This window comes from Pan troglodytes, chromosome 5 (assembly GCF_028858775.2).
Source record: "Pan troglodytes isolate AG18354 chromosome 5, NHGRI_mPanTro3-v2.0_pri, whole genome shotgun sequence".
In the NCBI taxonomy this organism is placed as follows: domain Eukaryota; kingdom Metazoa; phylum Chordata; class Mammalia; order Primates; family Hominidae; genus Pan; species Pan troglodytes.
In genome coordinates this window covers 113,857,501-113,883,065 of record NC_072403.2, presented here as the reverse complement: position 1 = coordinate 113,883,065, position 25,565 = coordinate 113,857,501, and the positions used below count along the sequence as shown (strand labels likewise).

Sequence of the window (25,565 nt, the reverse complement as noted above, 5' to 3'; positions counted from 1 at the left end):
CAAAAAATTAGCTGGGTGTGGTGGCGGGCACCTGTAGTCCCAGCTACTTGGGTGGCTGAGGCAGGAGAATGGCGTGAACCCAGGAGGCGGAGCTTGCAGTGAGCCAAGATCGTGCCACTACACTCCAGCCTGAGAGATGGAGCGAGACTCCACCTCAAAAAAAAAAAAAAATATTGTGGTGATTATGCAGTTCTGAATATACTAAAAATTCTTGAACTTTTTACTTTAAACAGGTGAATTACATGGTATATAAATTACACCTTAATAGAGCTTTTATTTAAAAAAAAACTGAACAAAACTTGGAACTATAATTCAACTCTGCAATTGCACACTTGGGCTCTGGTCACATAGAAAGAAAAGCTAATGTTCACACAAAACCTGTACATGGATATTCATAGTAGCTTTGCTCAAAATAGCTAAAACCCCAAAACAACCCAGATGTACTTCAACCAGTAAATGCTTAAATAAACTGTGGTAAAACCATACCATCGAAGGTTACTCAGCAGTAAAAAGGAACAAACTATTGATTCTCATAACAACCTGGATGAACCTCCAGAGAATTAAGCTAAGTGGAAAAAGCTAATACCAAAAGGTTACATACTGGATGGTTCCATCATAGAGGATGATTCCATTTATGTAACATTCTTGAAGTGACAAAATTGCTGAAATGGAGAACAGATTAGGAACTGTCAAGAGCTAATGAAGGGGATGTGGGAGAAAAAAGGTTATGACTGTTGAAAGAAAACATGATGTGTTTGTGATGATAGAAATGTTACGTGTCTTTTCTCTAACAATGCCAACATCGTTGTGATAATGTCCTATTGGTTTTCATGATATTACATTGTGGGACTCTTAAAGGTTATGTATTAGTTCCTTCTCATGCTGCTATGAAGAAATACCCCAGACTGGGTGTAAAGAAAAAGACGTTTAATGGACTCATAGTTCCACTTGGCTGGGGAGGCTTCACAATCATGGTGGAAGACAAAAGAGGAGCAAAACATGTCTAACATGGCAGCAGGCAAGAAAGTATGTGCAGGGGAACTACTCTTTATAAAATCATCAGATCTCATGAGACTTATTCACTATCACCAGAACAGCATGGGAAAAATCTGCCCACATGATTCAATTACTTGCACTGGGCCACTGGTTCCCTCCCATGACACGTGGGGATTACGAGAGCTACAATTCAAGATGAGATTTGGATGGGAACACAGCTAAACCATATCAGTCTACATGGAATGTCTCTGTATTATTTCTTACAGCTGCATATGAACCTACACTTAAAGCAAAAATATTTAAACAAAACACGCATATATTGAATCCTCAATTTAAACCCATTTGTGAATTATACCAAAAGCCATTCCATTTACTTCAACAATTGATTTTACGATTGGCAGTGTCTAGAAAGTGGTAACAGATAGTTGAAAGATGAATTCTATCAGATTTGACACAGGACTAAAGGTTAGTTTCTCAACTCTCTTAAATACCTTGTATCCATCATGTTAAAGAAAATAGAAAATACAAGATTCCTTCACACTTCATGGGTTATAATGACTGCAGTTTAGATGATACTTTCACATATATGCAAATACATTTTAAAGCATTAAAGATTATGTATTTCCAGTTTTAAAAGGTGTTTGGATGACTGCACTCAATGATTTCTCTACTAACATCACAGTAAAATATATTAATATGGTAAGACACAACAAATGACGATTCACAACAGAACATTGGAACTGACACACAACTTCTTGCTGAAGTCTGAAATAAATGTCCTTAACTACAATGACGCTTAAACTTTATTAAAAATAAAATCTATGGCCCGCCCTTGCTTGAAATCAAATGCTACTACCATGTTGAAAGGTGTTAGGCATACCATTGTTTCTTTGTCTACACTATGCCACCTATAAGTTCTCCCTGATCCAGTACACTTAGCAGTTATCCTTCACCTTTGTAGATATTAATTTTGAATCCAGTGGAATGTGTTTCCTGGCTCCCACTACTGTTAGTACTTGTATTCTGTGCTAATTTAGAGGCTACAAAAAATAAAGATAAAATAAAAAAAACATAAAGAAAAAATGAAAAACAAAAAAATAGAGGCTACAACTGATAGGAAATAACTAAGCAAGTAGTGGGCAGGGAAGACTGTCCTATTCCAGAGGCAGGTGGGAATAGTCTTCTTTGTCATGAAAATGTGGGGAAGATAAGAGAAGCCCTAAAAAGGGGGCTGCTTCATCATTCAGAGTATCAGATTTAAGGTCCTGAGGGTAAGAGTCCATTCTATCTCAGGCCCAAAGAGCCATGTTAAAACACAAAACAACAATTTTGGATCCTGAGATTGATAACTGGACTACAAAGTTTGCATGTAGGCCTGCTTTCAAGTTTTAGTAGAGAGAGAGGTTTATTCAAGTGGCCTCTGGTCAACCACAAATCCCAACCAAATTCCTCTCACCAAAGATTGAGATAAACATAAAGCTATAAAAATTGGTCCAAAAAACAAGAAAAGGAGTATTATCTTGATAAAGGGAGAAGAGATTTTAGAAAATGATTTATTACCAGCAACAACAACAAAATGGAAACACATTTTGTAGTCCCAATGTGATACAAGCCTATAAGACTTTTTGAAACAGGTAGAAATAGAGGTCATAAAACCAATGTCAGATCTCACTCATTTCTCATTTTCTCATTTCTGTTCTGTTCCTGAACATGAAATCAGCATGATTGAGACATATAATATTTTCAAAAAGATGAAGACAGTGTGGTGATTCCTCAAGCATCTAGAACCAGAAATACCATTTGACCCAGCAATCCCATTACTAGGTATATACCCAAAGGATTATAAATAATTCTACACTTATAAAGAAAGACACATGTACACTCATGTTTATTGCAGCACTATTCACAATAGCAAAGACTTGGAACCAACCCAAATGCCCATCAATGATAGACTGGATAAAGAAAATGTGGCACATATACACCATGAAATACTATGCAGCCATAAAAAAGGATGAGTTTATGTCCTTTGCAGGGACATGGATGAAGATAGAAAGCATCATTCTCAGCAAACACAGGAACAGAAAACCAAACACCACACGTTCTCACTTATAAGTGGGAGTTGAACAATGAGAACGCATGGACACAGGGCAGGGAACATCACACACTGGGGCCGGTTGGGGATGGGGGACTAGGGGAAGGATAGCATTAGGAGAAATACTTAATGTAGATGACGGTTGGATGGGTGCAGCACACCACTGTGTATATCTATGTAACAAACATGCACATTCTGCACATGTATTCCAGAACTTAAAAGGATAACAAAAAAAAAGATAATCAAAGAGGAGTTCCTAGACCTGACAAGAAACCTGAGTGTGTAAATTAAAAGAATTTGATAAATTTCTATTATAATCAAATCTAGGCATTTAACATGGTTATAAGTCTGCATTTAAAAATCCTATGGAGGCAAAAGAAAAGTGTTGGTACCCACAAAAAAAAATCGCAGAAACACAACAACAACAACAAAAGCTCTCTTATTCTCGCTTTCCATCATGGATAGCCAGAAGAAATGATGAGACAAGATAGAACATATACGTTATTTTTATCATAAAGTTAAACTATTGATAATTTATGAATCAATTGGTGTGTATATTTGAATTAATAAAATAAGCAATTATTTTAAGTGGTGGGTTTATATTTTCGGAACACAAATTTAAACAGTGGGTGTGCTACGACTGGAGGAAATTACACATTTGATGAATACTCAAGTAACTGCCATGTCAAAATTCTGTAAATGTGCCCAGGTGCAAATTAAATTTGCCCTGAGTTTGCCTCATATTGGCAATTTGATATCTGTTTATTTACTTTGTTTAATAAATAAATGAAATTTGATTGTTTTCTTGTTTTGCTTTAAAACCCTTTTAAGGCCAGGCACAGTGGCTCATCCCTGTAATCCCAACGCTTTGGGAGGCTGAGGCAGCAGGATCACTTTAGCCTAAGAGTTCAGGACTAGTCTGAGCAACGTAGTGGGACCCTGTCTCTATTTAATTAAAACAATAAAAAAACCTTTTAACATTTTATTCTGGGTCTGAAAAATCTGCTTGCATATATATGTGTGTATGTGTATATATATAACTGTAAAACTATATTATATATAACTATAAATACATTTATATATAACTATATTATGTATAACTATATATAACTATAACTATATATGTGTGTATATATATATATTAGTTAAGGAACTGATCACATGTTAAAATGGCACTGATGGTTAACACTGGCTCTGATTTAGATGTAAAAAATAGTAACTTGTGGCTTATGTCACTTACTGGGTAAACGGAAGAGACTTTAAAAAAAAAAGACAGTTCTAAGATTATTCAAATCATTTTCTGTTTTGAAGACACAGGAATAAGGACATAATAAATATAATTACTCAGTATTCATGCTCCTACCCAACCATTCTATCACCACTGCCATATAAAACTTAACTCAGTTTTCCTGTTTGTTCTTGTATTTAAAAATAATGTATTTGTAAAACTTCTCTAAAAAGTCAATTTAAAGGTAATAGGAATATTTTCCAAACAAATAAACTGAAAAATAAAATAAGTGTAAATTCAAACTGAGATTAGAGGCCATTTTTTAAAAATAAACATTTGTCAAATATTCCAAGGTTTCTACATTTTGGTAAACGTTCACACAGACTTCATTCCAATATGAAGACTGCCAAGCACTCATTAGACCTAATCAGGTATTACCTGAAATAATTATTAATAAAAACAACATTCTCCTAGTTGGGGTTAAGCATGTCTGACAAATATCAAAGGATAAAGTGTGGATGTAGGTGCTCAGGATTATAGTCATTTAACACACCTACTAATGTCTGAAAGATTACTTTCTGAACATGTGTATTGAAATATAACATTTGGGATCATGGTGCGGACCTCTCATGTCTAATTAATGCCTTTGTTATAATAAGAGGCAGGCTTTCAGTATCCAACACATTTTTATCCAAAATTATATACATGTTTTAACAAAGCAAACAGAAGGAAATAAAACTGACATATTTAAATAAGCAAGTGTTTCTCCTATATCACATTTTCTCAGCTTTGCTACAACATAATTATTAATGAGCTGAATGCCATTAGCATGAATCTCTGTACTTATATTGCTCCTTAAAAAATACTTGTTTTATAGGTTAAGAAACTTAGTGGAATGCAGACTGCCTACAATTTTTTAAACCAAATTAAAACAATGATATTCCAACATTTAAGTCTGTAAGATTAAAATTTCTTTGTTATAAACATTTTAAAATGTTTAATTCCTGTTATGATCAAAATAATTCAAAATAAAATAATGATAATATTTCCCTCATTAAAAATTCTCAATACTCTATAATTCACACTAAAAATGAGAATAGGAAGAAGAACCACCCAGTTACATATTGTTAGTATTAAAAATTACTTCAATGTCTCTAAAGGGTGTTGTATCAAGTGATCAAGACAATTTCATTCATTTCAGCTTGATTAAACTTTAGGCATGCTTCTCCTGGACTCTAAGCCCCTGACCTCTCTTTTCTCAGAGCACACCTTTGAAAAATTATAATCGTAAATTATTTCTTTGACTCTTTTGGAATGTAAATCTTTTTAAAAGTTTCTTGCTAATATTACAGGGTAGCAACGTTTTGCTCAAGGTCCTAGGAGCCCTTTTTGAACTGTAATCATCTAGGAAGCTAGTGTCCCTGTGTAACATTCTCTGTGGGAGGGTAGAAATTTAACTTCAGTGGGTACCTTGCTCCAAGTTGTAGAACTATCTCCTGTCATGAAGATATCAAAAAGTTTGTTTTCCATTGGGTAGGACCAACTAGCAAAAATAAATGGTTTACAATACCACTCTGCCTCCATCCCCCTCTCCAACTTTTAAACACCCTCCAGTCCTTTGCTCAGTAGAATTGAGTTCAGACTGAATCCTGGCATCTCCTCTTTATTACAATAATCGCCTTGCCTGTGTTAACTTGTTCTGGTGCAGTCATGGCTTCGATGAAGACACTGTCATATTTCTTTAATTCAATGATTAGTTTGTTACGTTACAAATAAGCATTATTCATAATAGCTAATTAAAAATCAAAATGTTTCTTTTCCTATTTTTTTTTTCAACAGCAATCCAAGACTAAGTGCAATGAGGTGAATACGACTCACTGCAACCTTAACCTCCCAGGCTTAAATGATCCTCCCACCTCAGCCTCCTGTGTAGTTGGAACTACAGTCATGTGCCACCACACCCTGGCTAATGTTTTTATTTTTTGTAAAGATGGGGGTTGTTGCCCAGGCTTAGAAAATCTTCTGAAGTTATGTTTATAGCATTGCCCCAATTTCATTATAGATATAGGTATGTGTGTGTATGCACACACATACATATTATATATATCAGAAGATATGTGTGCATGTTTGTGTTCTCATAATAATTATTGTCTTATTTCCATTTTCTTCACTTTCTAAATTTTTCTTAACATACTAACCTTACTAATCTCAAAACACCTAATGTTATACAAATTATGTTTTGGAAAATTATTCTGTGTATATGTTATATTTTGTAACAATTAGGGTATGTAAAATGGTTTATCCTGGCTTATTTTACTTATATTGATTAATTTACTATATCATAAACATGATTAAAGATTATGATTAATAATCTTATATTGATTAATTTACTTACAAGGATTAATTTGCTATCTCGTAAAAATGAAAAAAAAAAAACAGTAGATAGAGAATCTATTATCTACCAGAATGCTCTAGTTACTAAGTCTTTGACCTCATGAAATTCACATTCTAGTCACAAGAAGAATAACATAAATGAAAACAATGAATTTAGAATGTTATCATGGAAGGAACATGTGTTATAAGTAAAAAATAAAGAGAAAACTCACTTTACAGAGGAGTTATGTTGATTTATTTGTTTGTTTGTGATCCCTTTAAATACTCTTAGGAAAGTGATTGAAATGGAACAACTGATGATGCAGACAAAATAGTAGTAAACTTATAAGCTTACTAAATGGCTTACTGATTAAATTAAGGTGTTGAGCTTACTAAATGGCTTACTGATTACTTAGATTAAGGTGTTGGCGATAGATATGGAGAGCTGTGAATAGCTTTTAGATGCAATGTATTTTGAAGGTACAACCAAAAGTACATGTTTATGGGTTAGATATGAGAGGTGAGCAACAGCATTGATGGCATTGCCCTCTGTTAGAATGGAGAATAATCATGGAATGATGAAACTGGGGACAAATAAAGACTCCATTTTGAATTTACTGGATTTTAAGTGACTATGAGACATTCTCAATATAAAAATTATTAGAGAGATGTTTCACATTATTTTAGTTTTGAAATCCAACGTAAATTTTACACTGAAAACATATCTCAATTCAGACACTAAATTTTCATTTAAGACGCTTAAGTTGTATTGATTGCATAAACCTAAAAAGCTATAAAAAAATCAGTTAAAATACTAGTTCCATATACCCAAGTTTTTTCAAACAAATTTCCAATAATTGAACTAAGTACTAAAAGCAATTTTTCTGTAATATACACAACATGTTGGTAAAACTTGTTCATCTTTCTTAACTTTTTAAGAATTAATTTGGCTTCAAAGCACATATTCTTGTTCAAAAGTTATGTCTGTTTATCTTTCCAAGTGAAGTAATTTACTAATGCTTACATCAACTAAGAATTATTAACACTGAAGTCAAAGGAAAATTGTATAAACTGAAAATCTCTAAATTTATCAATCTCAAAACAAAGTTTTTTAATTTTACATGTAGTTTTTGAAACTACAAGTTTGCTATAATACTGCTGACAGCAACTAAAATCTGTATATTGACTCTTTAAAAAAATGTGAAAAATCACTTATTGACCTTTATTATGATAATTTCCTATTATAACAAATTATTACAGCTTTCTAGATAAAAAATATTTTTTTCTTTTGAAATTCAATTTAGTTTGCTTTTGTTCAGTGTGATATTAGCACAAAAAACATAAAACAAACTATTATTTTTATCTTTGATTATTGAATATCTAGAAATAATTTAATTTCATGAATCTTTGAGTAGGAATAGACAATACAGTAAATCTTTGTATTCTTTGACTCAACCAAAGAGCAATTTGGCAAAAAATTACAAAACCATTAACATTTGTTATCTTCTATTTCTTTCAATAGTTCTACAAACTGGCAATGAGTCATAGCACTTACACATATACACTAAATAATATTAACAACTGTGTCTATGACACTTGTCACAGAGTCTGCTTCAGAAAACTGAACACAAATAATTTCAGTGTCATATAGTAAAGCTAAAAGGATTTATTAGTTCATTTTCACACTTCTAAAAAGAACTACCTAAAAATGAGTAATTTGTAAAGAAAAGAGGTTTAATTGAGTCAAAGTTCTACATGGCTAGGGAGAGCTCAGGAAACATATGATCATGATGGAAGGTGAAGGGGAAGCAAGACATGCCTTACATGGTAGCAGGAGAGAGAGAAGGGGTAGGTGCCACACACTTTAAAATTATCAGATCTCATGAGAACTCACTTATGAGACAGCATTGGGAGGACGGTGCTAAACCATTAAAAACCACCCTCATGAGCCAATCACCTCCTGCCAGGCCCCTCCTTCAAAACATGGGGATTACAACTCTACATGAGATTTGGGTAGGGACACAGAGCCAAACCAATCATTCCACCCTTTCCCCTCCCAAATTGCATGTCCTTCTCACATTTCAAAACGCAATCATGCTTTTCCAACAGTGTCCAGCATTAACCCAAAAGTCCAATCCAAGTTTCATCTGAGACAAGATAAGTATCTTTTGCCTATGAGCCTGTAAAATCAAAAACAAGTTAGTTACTTCCAAGATACAGTGAAGATCTAGGCATTGGGTAAATGCTCCCATTGCAATAGGGAAAAACTGGTCAAAACTAAGGGGCTACAGGCCCCATGGAATTCCAAAATCCAGTAGGGCAGTCATTAAATCTTAAAGTTCCAAAATAACCTTCTTTGACTCCACGTCTCACATACAGGGTATGCTGATGCAAGAGGTGGGCTCCCAAGGCCTGGGCAGCTTTGCTTCTGTGGCTCTTTAGGGTACAGCCTCTGCAGCTGCTTTCACGGGCTAGTGTTGAGTGTCTGTGGCTTTTCCAGGTGCAAGATACAAACTGTTGGTGGATCTGCTATTCTAGAGTCTGGAGGACAGTGGCCCTTCTCTCACATTTCCATTAGGCAGTGCCCCAGTGGAGACTCTGTGTGGGGGCTCCAACCCCACATTTCCCCTCCACACCTAGTGCAGGTTTTCCATGAGGGCTTCACCCCTGCAGCAAATTTCTGCCTGGACAGCCAGGTGTTTCCATACGTCCTCTAAAATCTAGGTGAAGATTCCAAACCTCATTCTTGCCTTCTGTGCACCCACAGGCCCAACACCACATGGAAGCTGCCAAGGTTTGGGGCTTGCACTCTCTGAAACAATGGCCTGAGCTGTACCTTGGATCCTTAGAGCCATGGCTGGAGCTGGAGTGGCTGCTACTCAGGGTTCCATGTCCTGAGGCTGCACAGAGCTGCAGAGCTCTGGACCTGGCCCATGAATCCATTTTTTTCCCCTCCTAGGCCTCTAGGCCTGCGAAGGGAGGAGCTGCTACAAAGATCTCTGAAATGCCTTGGAGACATTTTCCTTATGATCTTGGCTATTAACATTCTACTCTTCTTCATTTATGCAAATTTCTGCAGCCAGTTGCTTAAATTCCTCCTCAGAAAATGAATTTTTCTTTTCTACCACATGTTCAAGCTGAAAATTATCCAAACTTTTATGCTTTGCTTCCCTTTCAAACATAAGTTCTAATTTCAGACCATCTCTTTGTGAACATGCATGACTGTATGCTGTTAGTAGCAGCCAGGCCACATCATGAATACTTTGCTGCTTTGAAATTTCTTCCACCAAATACCCTAAATCATCTCTATCAAGCTCAAAGTTCCACAGATCCCTAGAGCAAGAGCACAATGCCACCAGTCTCTTTTCTAAAGCATTACAAGAGTGACCTGTACTCCAGTTCCCAATAAATTCATCATCTCCATCTCAGACGACCTCAGCCTGGACTTCATTGTCCATATCACTATCAGCATTTTGGTCAAAACCATTCAACAAGTCTCTAGGAAGTTCCTAACTTTCCCACATATTCCTGTCTTCTTCTGAGCCCTCAGAATCGTTCAAATATCTTCCCGTTACCTAGTTCAAAAGTTGCTTCCACATGTTCAGGTATCTTTAGAGCAGTCCCCTACTCTCCTGGTACCAATTTCTATATTAGTCTGTTTCACAGTGCTATAAAGAACTACTTGAAAATGGGGATGATGCTAAACGATTAGAAAATGCCCCCATGATTCAGTCATCTCCCATCAGGCCGCTCTTTCAACACATGGGGATTACAATTTGACATGAGATTTGGGTGGGGAAACAGAGCCAAATCACATCAAGGAAAAACACCAGTCTTTTGTTTTAAAATTATAATAAATCTGTGTTTTTTTTTAACCTAACATAGCTAGAGCATCCATCATCATGACCATCTTGTAATAAACTAAATTTTCTATTTCTAGCTGAAATTAATATTTAATAGCTGTAAGAGATACAAAAAAAACCTATGCCACTAGTTCTTTATTTATTTCAAAAATTGAAATTTTTCTGCTAAATCTGGGAGTCATTTGAGGAAAAAATGTACCCAAAGTATTAATTGGACAGTTTCTCATATTGTATACTTCATTCTAATCTTAAAAAAGGCACTGGTTTGCCATTTTTAAAAATTAAGATCAACTGATTTTTCCTATTGTTAGAAAGCTATTGTAAACTATGGGCAACTTTTTAATTGATTAATTAAAGATCTTTTGCTTATTTACAATATTTCTTTTAATCTCATTTTTACAACTTTGTAACAAACTAATCATAATTGAAATAACATATGTTACCATCTTTCCATCCAAAAATGGTCTTCTTTGTTTAAAAATCCAAGCCATTGTATAACAGTCCAAAAGTGTAACTTCAGACTCTGTCAAAACATATTTTTAAATGTATTGAACATTTGACTCTAATTTTGGTTAGCTTCCTTGTTTCTTTTTTTTACTATTAAGAAAAAAATTGCATATCAAATTCAGTTTGTATTTTCTGAGAATGTATGTTGATAATGACCAGTTTAATATCTTAAAAATATATATGTGACAAACAACTTTTCCATTTTGATTTGTTGCAGCAAATTGCAATGTTCATTCATCGTGAAACCAGTTAACATATCCTTATCCAGACTCTCTTATTCTTTACTCTTCCAACTGTAGTACCAGTTTCTACACTTTCATTTAATTCTTCTTAGTAGTGTAACTCCATTTTAAATTAGAAACTTTGTCCATATGTATTTTTTAAACTAGAAAAACAATTTAATTATACTTTGATTAAAATAATAGTATGCATTTCAATTTAATAATCATATGGTTTAGATAGTTATTGTAATTTATTTCACCTACATAAAATATTCAAATAAACACATTACAATGTTACAGTAGTACATAGAAGAAATCACTTAAACTGAATCAAATCATTGCCACTGAGTACATCACTGATGTGTTGGAAACAACTCATGCACCAATCACATGCTCTACAATACAACATCTTATATGAGGCAAAGGTTAAAATGAAATATATGTTTAAGTTTATTGGAAAAATGTCTTGCACCGCTTTGGTTTTAAAATTTCAATTTAATAAAAATTAAATAATTGAAATTTCATATTTTACTCCTCAGTGCACTAGATGTATTACATGTGCTCTATAACCACACGTTTTATTAGAAGCCATAAGAAAATAAAAATCTAGTTTATTCCTTAGCCTTACACAGTAAAATTTCTTGGAAGAGTTTTAGAGTACACTACTACTTTTGATACTTTCAAAGTTTGTGGAATTCAAGGAAGGGAAATAAGACAAAATACTAAAGTGTTTCTCTAATGGCTAGTAAAAGTAAATCACTGCAACCTCATTTCCAGGACACAGCAGGGGCAACACATTAGCCCTGAGATTAGGAAAGAAACATCACCCAGAATAAAGATGAGTGAGAAAGGTAGTCATGACAGCTATTACATGGCTACTAACAATGCAGAAAAAATAATAATAATAAATAAAGATGGGAACAGGTTAGCCACCATTTTTATTTTCAAAATGCAATAGATTTACTTGTTTTAGCTGTAAGAGTTTGACTAAAATCATTATGTACACTCTGGCATTGGTATAAAAATCAATGAAAGGGCCACTTGCAATTGTTAGGCCCCCAGGGAAACAACAGTCCTGAAAGTAAAGCCTGGAAGACTTGATGCTACTCATAAGCTGCTTCATTAAAACAAAAGCCACAAACAGTGATCTCAAGAATCCTGCCTGCACAAAAATTAGTTCTCAGCCAGCTTCAAAGGCAGACATATTTCTAAATTTGGAAGTGCTATCCTTTTGCTAATACTAGTATATTTGGCTTCTTGTGAAGAACTTTTGCTGTTTATCTGCAAGTTAATTATTTTTTTTTCTCACAAACATACATTTGTTTCTAAATTTCCAAGGGGGCTTCTGTCACAATCAACACTTTCTTCAACACAACTCTCATCATAACTATCACCACCAAATTGGGGGCATCCTTTCTGAAACACCTCCCTAATTGTTAAAATTTTCCAGGTAGATCATAAAAAAGGTCGTTTTTAATAAAATTCATTTCACTCAGTCATAACCATCTTGGGTTGTCACCACTTTTCATTCTGACAATATGGAATCCTAAGTCCCTCAGTTTAGTTATATCTATTTGTTGGAGTCAGGCTGGGTTTTTATTTTCTGGTTTTGAAAGAGAAGGCTGACAAAAACTCTTGAAGAATGTGAATTGATATATTTAAAGTCCCACGATGTTGATTTTGCTGTGACCGTGCAACTGCACTAAAATAATAAAATCCATTTTAAAAGATTGACTATCTGTAATGTGTACATGGAAACAGATTCCTGATGTACTTTATCTTTTCAGTGAGATTAGAGAGTAATCCAGAATATTTGTTTATTAATAATCTAAAATCAGGACCAAATTATTAATGAAATGAGAATGCAACTGAGTGTCAGATTGTAGCATTAACCATAGGTAACCTGTATTTGCAAAAGTACGGTATTCATATTGGGGGAAATGGTTTCATCTGCTACCGAAATTTAACAATTCAACATTTAAGCTCCTCACAGTAAGGATAATAGCAAACATATATTGGGAATTTAGTACATGTTCAAAGGTATATAAACAATATATAAGACATATACTCTCAATTTATCTATGGGAGATAAATTCAAAAAAGCAGAAACCCAGAGAAATTAAATAAATCTGTATTGAGTGAGGAATGTAGGATTTCATGCCACAACCTGGTCTATGCCTTTAATAATTACGTTAAACTATTATATTGACTCAACAATAAATTATATCCATGAGTAATGCTGTTTCCCAATTCTTTGGCTTTTATTGAATTGTTTTTGTAATAAATTGAAATGAACCGTAAGCTCATAGTGTTCTGAAAACAGTCAAGGGACCTACAAAGCAAACTAATATAATGTGTAGCTTCTAATTAGCTGTAATTACAATATTTAATAAATGAAACACCTACATTTAGAGATAATCAAATCTTTTCACTGAACTCACTTGTGCTATGGTGTATACAATAGGCTAATGACAATCAGAAGCATAATTCAAATACTATCAGGAAATGTAAAAGTACATTTTATTGCCAACCCTGAACTATTCTTTCTCTAAATAGATTTAAGATGGAAACTGGGTATAGAAAAATGAATTATATAACCATCCATAATTTAACTCAAATTAAGAAAGCATACCTTATTCTTACAGAACACACTCTTCATGTATATACACACACAGACACATTCAGTCATCTGGAGAGTTCTTTATTTATAAAATTATTAAAGAACTTCTCTGAATACACATCAATCAAAGTGCTCACCTTTGTGCATTAGGCAATTAAACAATTCTAGGCACTGCCACAGCCACTAATATCACAGCATAAAAACAAAGATTCAAGTTGTTTCAGAATAAGATCTCTTTAAGAATAAGATATTTACCATCAATGTTTAACCAAGTTTAATTTCTTAAAGCAGTATTTTTGAGGAATTTATTATATTCAGTTTGCAGTTATCAACACTTATGAACAAGCACCAAAATTTATTTTGTCCTTTTCCTGATCTATCTGGAGTTAAGGGGAAGAATGTAAAATAAACAGAGATGATTTATAAACTGTGCTTCCTCCTTGCAAATATGCATGATAAAGTGGTAAGATTATTGAGCATCAGAAGGATGCATCACTTGACATCTTGCTTGCTCCCAAGGGGAAAAATAGTACAGTATTATCTTTAAATAAAAGCCTAACATTGAAGATGGCAGTAGCAGCAAATAATAGTAAATCTCCTTTTTCTTCATAAAGAAAGAAAAAAAAACTTAACTAGTATGTGGTATCTTCAATCAGCTCTTAATAACAAACAACAAAGTGATATTACTGTTTTTAGAATAATTTGGCTTTTGGAAAGAGACAGGAAAACAAATGAACAAATGAAAATTCAGCTGACCAAAGATGCTAATTAGTCTAAAATGCCTTTGCAACAAAAGAATAGCTTCTCCCTGAAAAGACAGCATAATAATGTGGAAAATCAAGACCATTAAACGCCAAGGACATTTTAAATTAAGTACAAATTTCAGGATATTCATCTTGTAATTAATGGGCTATCTAAGAAATGAGAACAATATGTCTTTGCTGATACTCAAAAGTCAGAGCAGCAACACCCCCCACCCCCAAAACGATCAATAGATATTTCACAGCCACAATGTCAATAAGTATAATTTCCTCAAAACATTAACAAAGTAGAGTCTGGGTTTTTTTGTTTGTATGTTTGTTTTAAAAATACCAAATGATGCTTCTATTCAGCAATTTATATAGAAGAAATGGAATTTGTCATTTTAGTTTTTTTACATAAGATATAAAGCACTAAAATTTTTAGAATGTCAAGGTATTTTTGGATAATATTTATCTCAACCTATTTTTTGCATCCAAAATATGTCCTTCTTGAATTTCCTTCAGAATGTTGCCCAACCAGTGGCTATGAACTCTTGCAGTGACAACTATTATCCATTATCCAGCACTTGACATGCTAGCTCAACATCACTGTATTAACTGACTTTCGAGTTTTCTCACTCCCTGTGGGGCCCTCTCTCCTAAGACTGATAAGTTGGGACACAGTGTTTGAGCTGCCAACCTGACTTGACAAACAGCAGGAATGGTCCTTGCACAGAGTAGAGGAGGGAGGACAAGGGAGGGAGAGAACCGTAGCATACTAGGGTATGCTGGAGTGGCAGGGCCTCATGCACATGTTTTCCAAGGCAATTAAAACATTGTTTCTCAGATTTTACACTTCAGTCAAATATACAACTTCTTTATTCAGTTAAAGTGCCCAAAGCTGCGTTAATACATATTGCAAATGTAGCAATTAGAAAAGGATTAAACTTCTGTCCCTTAGATATTTTAGAGAGGCTACTTTCGAAGAAAAAAGTTGCTGCTCCTTCCAAGTTTAAATACGCTAAAACCCTAATCACTTCTTATAATTCCCAAAATGGTGTTATTGCTTTCTTTTTAACCATTGAATTCACTCTGGCAGAGCGAGAGTAATAAAACTCATCATATTCTAATTTTCAGACAGCTTGATAAACCCAATGTTCTCACTATAGATAAAGTGTAATGAAGCACTTTCTTTCCCATAGGAAAGTCTTTGACTCATATGCTTTCATGCCAACTAGCCTTCACATCTGCTGTTTCACCATTGATGGCTTTAACTTGGCATGCTGAACTAGTGTCTGATGAAGCAGCTTTACTCAAAGGCACCATTTTATTTCTTGCAATGGGAACATAGTAAAATGGTGCTGGTTTCCTGTAGTCCTTATGCAAATCCTTGTAATAAACATAGGATCAGGCCTCCCGTACAATAAATTGTGTGTTAGATGAGGAAAGGGGGAGGGAGACAATCTCTGGGAGTAAAAATAACTTCCTTACTACACACATAAATCAAAGACATAATAAATAGTCATGTTTTAAATATTTATATCAAACATGACCAATTTATATTAGAACTGTATTAGACACTAATAAAAATATAATGGCACTTTAAAATACCAACCTTATTTTATTGAACAAAATACTACCACGTAATCTAATGTTAACAGTAGTGAATTTCCCACATTTGATATTTCAACACCATTAATAAAGGAAAAATAATTTGGGAGTGTTAGAAAAATTATATGACTATAAAAATCTTTACTGAGATATTTCTTTCAGACTTCTAGAAAAAAATGTCTGATGGACAATGAAGAACACAGCAACATGAACAAACAAAAATTTCATTAACAATATTAACCATTAACCTAACCTTACTGCCCAGATACATTGGTGATCAACCACATCAAGCTTTTATGTTTTGTTTAACTCATTAAAGCACAAAGAAAAAAAAAAGATTATCTATAAACTTCAATATGTGAGACAAACAAAAAATTAAAAATAAAGTTTCTATGTGTCCTAAATAGCCATAGCTATTTCCTAATCAGTAATTTGCAAGCAAGTTGGCAAGAATAGTTTTTGGCTTAGAAGCCTAAATATATTAGGTATTTCATCTTCCAAGTTAGAACAGTATGTCATGTTTGAGGAACATTTTGTTTTAGTTTAGATCTGCAAAGGAATATTGAGGGATTCTTAAGTAACACAAAGCAATATGTAAATTAGAATTGTGTACTAATTTACTCTTGCCAGTTAAAATAGCGCTTTTTTTCACAACAAGGAAAGGAGCAGAAGTAGTTCACTAAATATTATAGGGTAGTAAAATAAGCTCAGGCAAGAAAACTACATGAACACAAATCTCAAAGCTCTTGCTCAGAACCCAATTCAATATAAATCTATAGAGTAGGCCAATTAATACCATGTCCTTAATGTCACTTAAAAGTCATCTCTTCTTAATTCAGTCTCCATTAGGTAAACACAAAGTCTCATGTACAATTCTCCCAAGTCTCAAATATGGACCTTTATGCTTTCAATCCCCATGATAGAAAAACCTACGATAAAGGTTTACAAAGAAAAGATGAATGTTCATTCCTCAGGTCCCTGAGAACATGCATTTTCTCAATTTTCACTTAGACATACAAAATAAAATATAACTCTGGGAAACACAAGTGCTCAAAAGGGAAAAGACTCCCTATTCAACTCAAAATAAATAAAAATGACATGAGAAAATGCTATGTGGCTAGTTAATAGCACCTAAATAAACAAGCCAACTCAAGTGAGTAGCTATTTACACATCCTCCCTATACTTACTGAAGTACCATAAATATTTCTAATTGTCATATTGTAAAAGCATTCCTTCTGGATAGTGGTGGAAAATTATTAGAATCTGCGTAATAGTAAACATGTGCAAACTAAAAGACATAACCTGATTTCTAACCATGTGCTGACAAATAATTATTAAACCTTTTCCTACAGACAACTACACTTAACTAGAAATCTTGCTATATAAAATATGAAAAACATTTAAAGAATAAGCTCTAAAACCAAACATATCTAAAATTCAAAAAAGTTCTAGATAATATTTCTCATCTTTAAATATTATTTTTAGGTTAATTTTCTGCATATGCAAAGTGGAACTTTCAAAACGTTTTACCACCAATATAGCAAGAGGAAAATAAACATTCATTTCAGAAAACATTTTTCAATGTGAAAAGCACACTATCGTTGCAATTTTGAGAATTTACTCTGCTAATGTGTAAATCTCTTCACAGTAAATATATTATACTTATATTACCACCATTGCTCTAAATAAAAACAGACAACAATTCTGTTTTGCCTATATTTACAAAATTAGGAGCAATCTCTAATGAATAGTATATGTTTTTAGATCTAATAAGGACTTGCAGTAAACTACCAACTTTTTACATTTTATCTCTCAATGGAAAAGTTACTTACATTCTTGTAGTATACTGAAAGCAAAATCACTCAAGCTCTCAAAAAAATTATTGCAGGCATGCCACACTAGCAATTCAGACTTCAAAACATATACTATCACCCCACCATATACTATCATATACAATCACCCCAGCATAACTTAATTTTAGAAGATTATTGAACTGGTAAGATCAGAATAAGTGGCAGACTATAAAGAACATGTTATAGCTGTATCTGCCCCAATGCTGTAAGGCAAATGTTTTAGAAACTTAATATAATCAAGCAGTTGAGGTCATGTGGGTGAGCCAAAATGATCAATACACTTAGCTCTTTTGAGTAACGATGGTTTATGTGACGATATCTTTGGTTATTACCTTTATTGTGAAACTATGCATTCCTTGGTTATAGCCGTTATAATTAATAAGTCACTTAACCTCTTTGTGGCCCAGTTTCCTCATCTGTTAAATGAGCATAATGATAATTGCTTCCTACCTTCCTTAGAAGTTGTCTGAAGATAAATGAGCTGGAATTTAGAATGTACTTTGCAGAGGAAGGCTGTAAAAGTTAAAGGAAAAAAAAGAAAGGGAGAGAGAGACAGAGAAAACAAGAAAGAAAGAGAAAAATCTCCCAAGAAAAATCCTCTTTTGCTCAGTACCAAAAATTAAAACGTTCTACCTAGGATGGAATAACCCACTTGCTTTTCATTCCTAACTTCATTACCTACACTTCAAAATCAATGACTTTTAACAGATAATTAAAATAGGAAAGTTATAGAGGGCTCTATGTTTTGAATAAACCTTTGACTGCCCTGTAGAATAATAAAATTTTGCACATAATCGCACATTATACCTGAAAGCCTCTGTCATATGTTTTCCATCAGTAAATGTAAAATTCATTGTGCCAATGGATAACTGTGTGGAATTTGACAAAAGTAACAAGGTGCTGCAATAAAGAAAAGCTGTGGCATTGATTTAGGGCACACATAGCAGATAATAATCAAATCACCATTTGGGGAGGCTGGGAAAATAGGAATCCATGAATATAGGGGAAAATATTATTTTTAATTACACGCTGTAGTTGTAGTGACTTGAAAGATAGAAAATGAACTAATAATCTTTTGGATTTAGCCAAAAGATAGCCAAACAAAATGACAAAATGTTCAAAGTATTAGCTGGCTAGTTTTAGCTACATGTAAGGTAGGACAAGAAAGAGATAGACGAGTAATCAGTACAACAGTAAGGAGATGGAGAAGGAAAAAGAGGAGGAAGAGGAAGAGAGGAAAAGAAAATTTAAAAGAACTGACCACTTTGCAAGCTGAATTTAGAGGTGATGTAGAGGGGATAAAACTTGCATAGTTGGATAACAAACGTATTTCTAATCTTCAGCCAGCGAAAGTTCTTAAAATTTTCTCAACGTGGCCACAAGGCTTAATTAAGAATCAAATTAAGTATGATGCCTTAGATGCTTTCTTAGAACCTCTAAAAAAGTCAAGGCAATACCTTGTAGATTTTCTCATTTGGATAAAGATCTTCTAGCCCAAAGTAGCAATGATTCAGTCTGAAGAGAGGCATGCCTTTAAAAGAATGGCGTGTGTGGCTTTTACAGTATAAGTAGATTCAGTTAGACACATTTAAAGGTTAAGAAGAAATTGTACTGGTAAAAGCACTGTCACCCTGGTGTAGAAGGAACTGAGTCTGTAAATGTAGAAACTTGGGCTCTCAAGTTTCTGTGAGAAGGACAGCTGACTTGGAAGATAATAAAGGTTTATGTTACATGTCACTAAGTTTTTGGCTGTTTGTTAAGCAATATTCTGGTGGCAATTATTAATTAACACAAGCTCAAGACATGTAAGTTCAGTGCCAAGAACTAGAGATACAAAAATGAATGATATAGATTCATTCAATCCCTATTCTCCTGCTGTGCAGTAGAGTATGGAAACATACAGGAACCAAGAAAACATATCTTGGATTAGTAATTTAACAATAATGTAAGTTAAAAAAAAAAAACTTCAAAGAATGTAAAAGAGGAGCACTGTACCCAGACTGGGTAGATTTAGGTATGAAAAGGGTCAGGAGAGTTTCCCTGGAATAAGTGATGTATAGATTAGAATCTAAGGAATAAAGAGAATATAACCAATTAGGTTGGTAGAGGAGGATGGGGATGAAAAAAGAGCATAATGGGCATTAGAGAAAGAGATGTAAAGGTATAGAATGCAACACAGGACTAGGAATACATAAATTTGGATGGAGCTTACATTTTTAAAATATGTGCCAACATTTTGTTTAATGACCATACAAAAGAGCACGTTTCTTCCTTTGATACTATATCTTTTAGATGGACATACGTATTAGTGCACATAATAAAGTCAGAGATTTCAGGTAGGCCAAATCCAGACAAATAATTTCTAAAAATTGGAAAACTTGAGTCATGGATTTCATAGAAACAAGGGCATTCGGTATCATTTTGTAAAACATGTGACTCACTTCAAAAATACAAGAATTCTCAAAAAAAGCCATAACACCTACAGGCTATAGCTGAGTGATTTCTGATCCTATAATGTATAGGCTTCCATTCTCCTAGCCTTTATACTTCAGGGAGAAAAGAATGTTCCTGTTGCTTGGTAACATGTTGCATAATGGTTAGCCCAGGGGTGAAATTTCAGTTCTAGTACACTAAATTCCCAGATTCTAAGTAGGTTTTGACTCCTCCTTTAATGTTTCTTAACAAAATTCTTGGACTGTCATCCATTTTACTATCTAAATATGATTAAGAACATATTGGTGATATCATGCAGTTTTCTATTGCTTACATGAAAATAATGTGAGAACCACTATCTCCTATTTTGAATTATTTTTTCCAGTCATGGCTTTACATTTATCTCTGAGGAGAGTCTGTGTGGTGTGTAATGGATATAGAAAAAAAGAAGGAAGAATTTTTCTTAAAGATAATATGCTTTGAGCACCTTGAGCTCAGTGAACAAAATCAATCATGGTCTTTGGAAATGGAATTATTCGATGTTGAAGAACAGCTATGTAACTCTGCTATGTCTTTGCAATGCTGAGGATTTACACCCTCTAACACCAGATATCTGGAGCCAGCTCTTCTTGCTAGTAGTAACAAAACTATATCGTTTTTTATAATAATTTTCTGGAAGGAAGTATTCCAGAACAATTAGTTAACAGCAAGGTCTTGCTAAATTAGTAAAAACAAGATGGAGATTCCTTTAGAAGTCAATGCCTTAAGGGTGCTTCCTAGAGTGTTTGTATGTGTGGCTGTTAAATGAAAAATGAAATAATTGTATAAAATGTAAATACACTACAAAATAGTCTCTGGTTCACTGTACAGTTTCAAAATGAGTAGGTAGTTTTTGAATTCCAGACTGCTAGAGTTTTTTTTAAATTTCTTACCATAGCTGGAATAACTATATACTTAAAAAGTGAAAACATGAAATTGAAATTGGAATCTTTTAAGGCTACATTAAAATACCAAAAAAATCAACATTTAATGTAGTCTTGTGAGTTCTAATTTTCTTTTCCTAGTTTCAATAGGAAAATAGAACTCAGCATGTGATAATATTAGCAATATAAGGTAGTTGTCAACTTAGTAATTATCACTGTGTGGTTTTTATTGTGACTTGTGTACATTCCAAATACAATTCTAAAGAAATAATATATGTGCTGTTGGAAATAGAAAGCTGTGTCGTGTCGACTTTCTCAAGGTGCTAGAGGCACTCGTGTTTGAGAGAAAAACGAGATAAAAAAGAGTAAGAAGAAAAGTCAGTAGCAAGGAAAAGTGAAAGTAGGCAAAAATTGCATAGCAGAAAGCAATTGAACTATTAAAAAAAGAACGAAAGAATGAAAAGACAAAGAATTAAGAAAATAAGCTTAAAAATAAAAATTTTATAAAGAAAAAATACATATGTTTGGTAATTGATTTTTCAAAAATGAACTTTGCTACTAGTATATTTGAATTTTAAAACAAAATATTTGAGTCTTCTGGAAAAAATAAAATTAAAACGGAAATGTTTATGAACCAGAAATAAACACTTCTGGTGTCAAATTTTTGTGTTAGGTACAATAGGTTGTATTATTATATTTTACAAATTCAATTCAAAAGTCACTTGGATATTGGAATAAATTAAATGCATCACGCATTCACTTCCTTCAAGTTGTTGACACTAACAACGCACGTTTAGCAATTTCAGCGACCTATTTATTTTCTTTTCTTTTCTTTTTTTTTTTTTGAGACAGGATTGCACTCCAGTTGCCCAAGCTGGAGTGCTATGTCGCCATCTTGGCTCGCTACAACCTCTGCCTCCCCGGCTCAAGTGATTCTCCAGCCTCAGCCTCCCAAGTAGCTGGGAATACAGGTGCATGCCACCACACCACACTAATTTTTGGGCTGTTTGTAGAGACAGAATTTTGCCATGTTACGGAGGCTGGTCTCAACCTCCTGGGATCAAGTGATCCACCCACCTTGGCCTCCCAGAGTGCTGAGATTACAGGCATGAGCCAACGTGCCTGGCCTAGCAGCTTATTTCTTTATAAAAACACAAAAATATTAACAAGTTTGATAAGAAAGGAAATCTTTATAAATTCTCAATATTCAATTAAGAAAAACTGATCCATCGCAATTAATATAGTCAAATAGAACCATACTGAACGTATTGTTTTGCTTATATTTGATTATTCAATAAATTTGATTAAATAACAGTGATTTTCCAAGTAAATGTGAAATCCATATCCAATACTTAATCTAGTCATATGAGAAATTCACTTTGAAAATAATTAAATTTTAAATATTTGACTAAATCTAATTTATCTTATTTTTCGGGGAATTGGATGTCCTCCAGAAATTTATTTTAAAGTTAATTTTATAAAAATTTTTACAAAGTTGCATAATTTGACAAAATACTGACTTAAGTCACATAAAACCAAATTCAGTGATGTTTTAAGTTTATTATTCTGTCTCCAACTAAACCATAATCTCCTCGATAGTGAGAATTCGAATACTCAATGTGTCGTGTAACTTCTGGCACTCGATAGAAACCTGATGAATGCTTCATGAAATAATTTATTTTATAGCTTGAATTAATCATTTTAAAAAAAAATACTATTTCCACTGTACATTTGAACTGCCAGTTGTGTTTCTGTGAACACAGAAAGAAAATATCAATGTTTTAAAATTTGCCCAACCTACAAAAACTGTAAAAATACTTGGTAAGATACAAAAAGAATTACAAAGTGGTAATAGCTACCTAAAGTGAAATCCCTCAACTGGTCTACTTTGGCCCAGTGAGTGGGCAAGAGTAAGGAGAAGAGAGAAAAAATAGACGAGGGCAAGGCACTCTATATGACAGCAACTTTTTACAAGCACACTTTCATTTAAATGTTCCACAGGGCTGTCTCTCTGGAAACCACTGTGAGTTCAATGGGACAGCCCCTTTCAACTCTGTGTCTCCCAGACTATTACCTTGGTGAATGTATAGATAATAAGGACTGTCTCTGTATTTTCAGCCCTTAAATCTTGCCTCATTTCAACAAAAGTAAATGTACGTATGGGAAACATTTTTCCGAGTAATTATTCTATTCTTCTGGAATAGCAAAGTTTTGTAGAATCTGAACATCCTACTATTACAGTTTCAAAAAATGCATTTTGTTTTATTCAAAAAGAAAAGCTTACTGGGAAAAAATGTTACCCTTGGGCTGATTTTCCTCAAAACAGGAACAAAATATTGTAAAGCAAAACCTCCTTAGCATTTTCAGAGATTAAAATGATTGGTCTTGATGAGCATACGTTCAGTTGTACACCTCTCCACCCCTTGAGGTATATGCTATTATTAAGAATTGTGCACAAATAATGGCGTTGTTACACTCTTATATTTGTGAATCGAGAGAAGTTTGCGCTCTATCATTTTAATTTGTAAATTTTAGGTAACCAGCAGAACTTACCTTGAAAAAAGTCATGGTTGCACCATCCTCTACTGCTCCATATTCTATCTTGGTTTGTTTAGCTAAATCATCAGCAGAGTCAATAGGGGATTCCATGCGTTCCACTGTCAGAAAGGCGGCTAAGTTAGCAGTATACGAAGAAATGATGATAAGTGTGAAAAACCACCAAATGCCTCCCACTATCCTGGTGGACAGTGCTTTGGGCATGAGCTCAGAACCTAACAGAGAGTGGGGGAAAGGTGAAACGAATATAGAGAATTTGATCAGCAATCAGATACTTTTGGTCACAGTGGCAGAATGGAATCACTGTATAATAAAAGCTTAAATCAAAGATTTACATATTTCTTTAGTAAGCAAGCAACAACCATTGGGAAAGCAGAGGCTATTTTCAGAAAATAGACAATCTTTTAGGACATTCTTGTTTAAATATAGTGACAGGAGACTCACGTTCTACCTGAGATGATGCAAAGTTCCAATTAAAATATTAATGAGTAAACATTTTTAATAAAAATAGCATTAGAAGAGATTTTTTAAGCTTTCTGGTTTATAAACCACATTTATTGTTTTTTCATATTTTGTTAGTTATGAGGGTTTCAGAGGAAGTGCTTAAATATACTTTTGGATCCATTTCTTAAGCTTTTTGTAAATTTCACTTTTCATGTGCATGTAGCTCAAACATTTTGTCTATCTTGTTATTTTTAAAAGTTACGTATAATAATAAAATAACTACTATTGCCCACATTTCTTGAAATGATGTGGGGTTTTAGTGTAATGTTTATTTTAAAATAAGATAATAAATTATGTTCTCCTGTATAAGCAAGTATCTCCCATCACTATGGTTAGCATCAATTAAAAAAATTAGAATAAGAATATATAGCTAAATTGTCACATTTATTTATATATATATATAAATCTTTTATAAATATATCAGAATGTACGGCTGGAGTTGCCTGCTCATGGTCTTAATAAAAGAATGGGATCTGAGAATTATATTTTACTTTTGACTATTATTAATTTTAATTCATTTAGACTATAAAACAAAATCCTACCAGTTTAAAATTTGGTCTGTTATTTAAATTTTAATTACAGCTTACCACATTGTTTATATTCTTAATGCTTAAATAAACATATATCAGTATGTGCGATTTTTTTATAAGTAAGGTATACTAAATTTGTAGATATGCATATATTACTGTTCACTTTTAATCATTTTGAATCTATCAAGAAAGCATAGACTAAAAGTACTTAATTTTATTTGTGTTTGAGTAAAATGGAATGAAGCAAAGATGGACTTACAGTCATATCTTTAGTATAATCTCTGATGCAGTAAGGTAACACATCTTTAGATGGAATAAAAAATAAAACAAATTATTCATGTGAAGCTTGAAAAATAAGTGGTATTATGACTGCACTATATCAAAACAGCCCATCTTATACTGCAGTTCATCTTACCATTGCAATTTCAAACAAACAAACAAAATTTTAAAAGCAGACAAACTTGGACATGACAGCCAACTCCAGCTCCAGATTCTGCCTACAACTCTGTAAGGA

The 25,565-nt window shown here is 33.5% G+C and overlaps 1 protein-coding gene across 9 annotated transcripts in view; it reads right to left on the bottom strand.

Annotated features, from left to right (window-relative positions):
- GRIK2 (glutamate ionotropic receptor kainate type subunit 2) overlaps nucleotides 1-25,565 on the bottom strand; it is a 1,183,302-nt gene that overhangs the window by 123,854 nt on the left and 1,033,883 nt on the right. For all 9 annotated transcript variants that reach the window (XM_009451673.5, XM_009451672.5, XM_054685483.2 and 6 more), the window contains 1 exon segment: nucleotides 24,015-24,232. In XM_009451673.5, coding sequence (XP_009449948.1) covers nucleotides 24,015-24,232 — 218 coding nt within the window.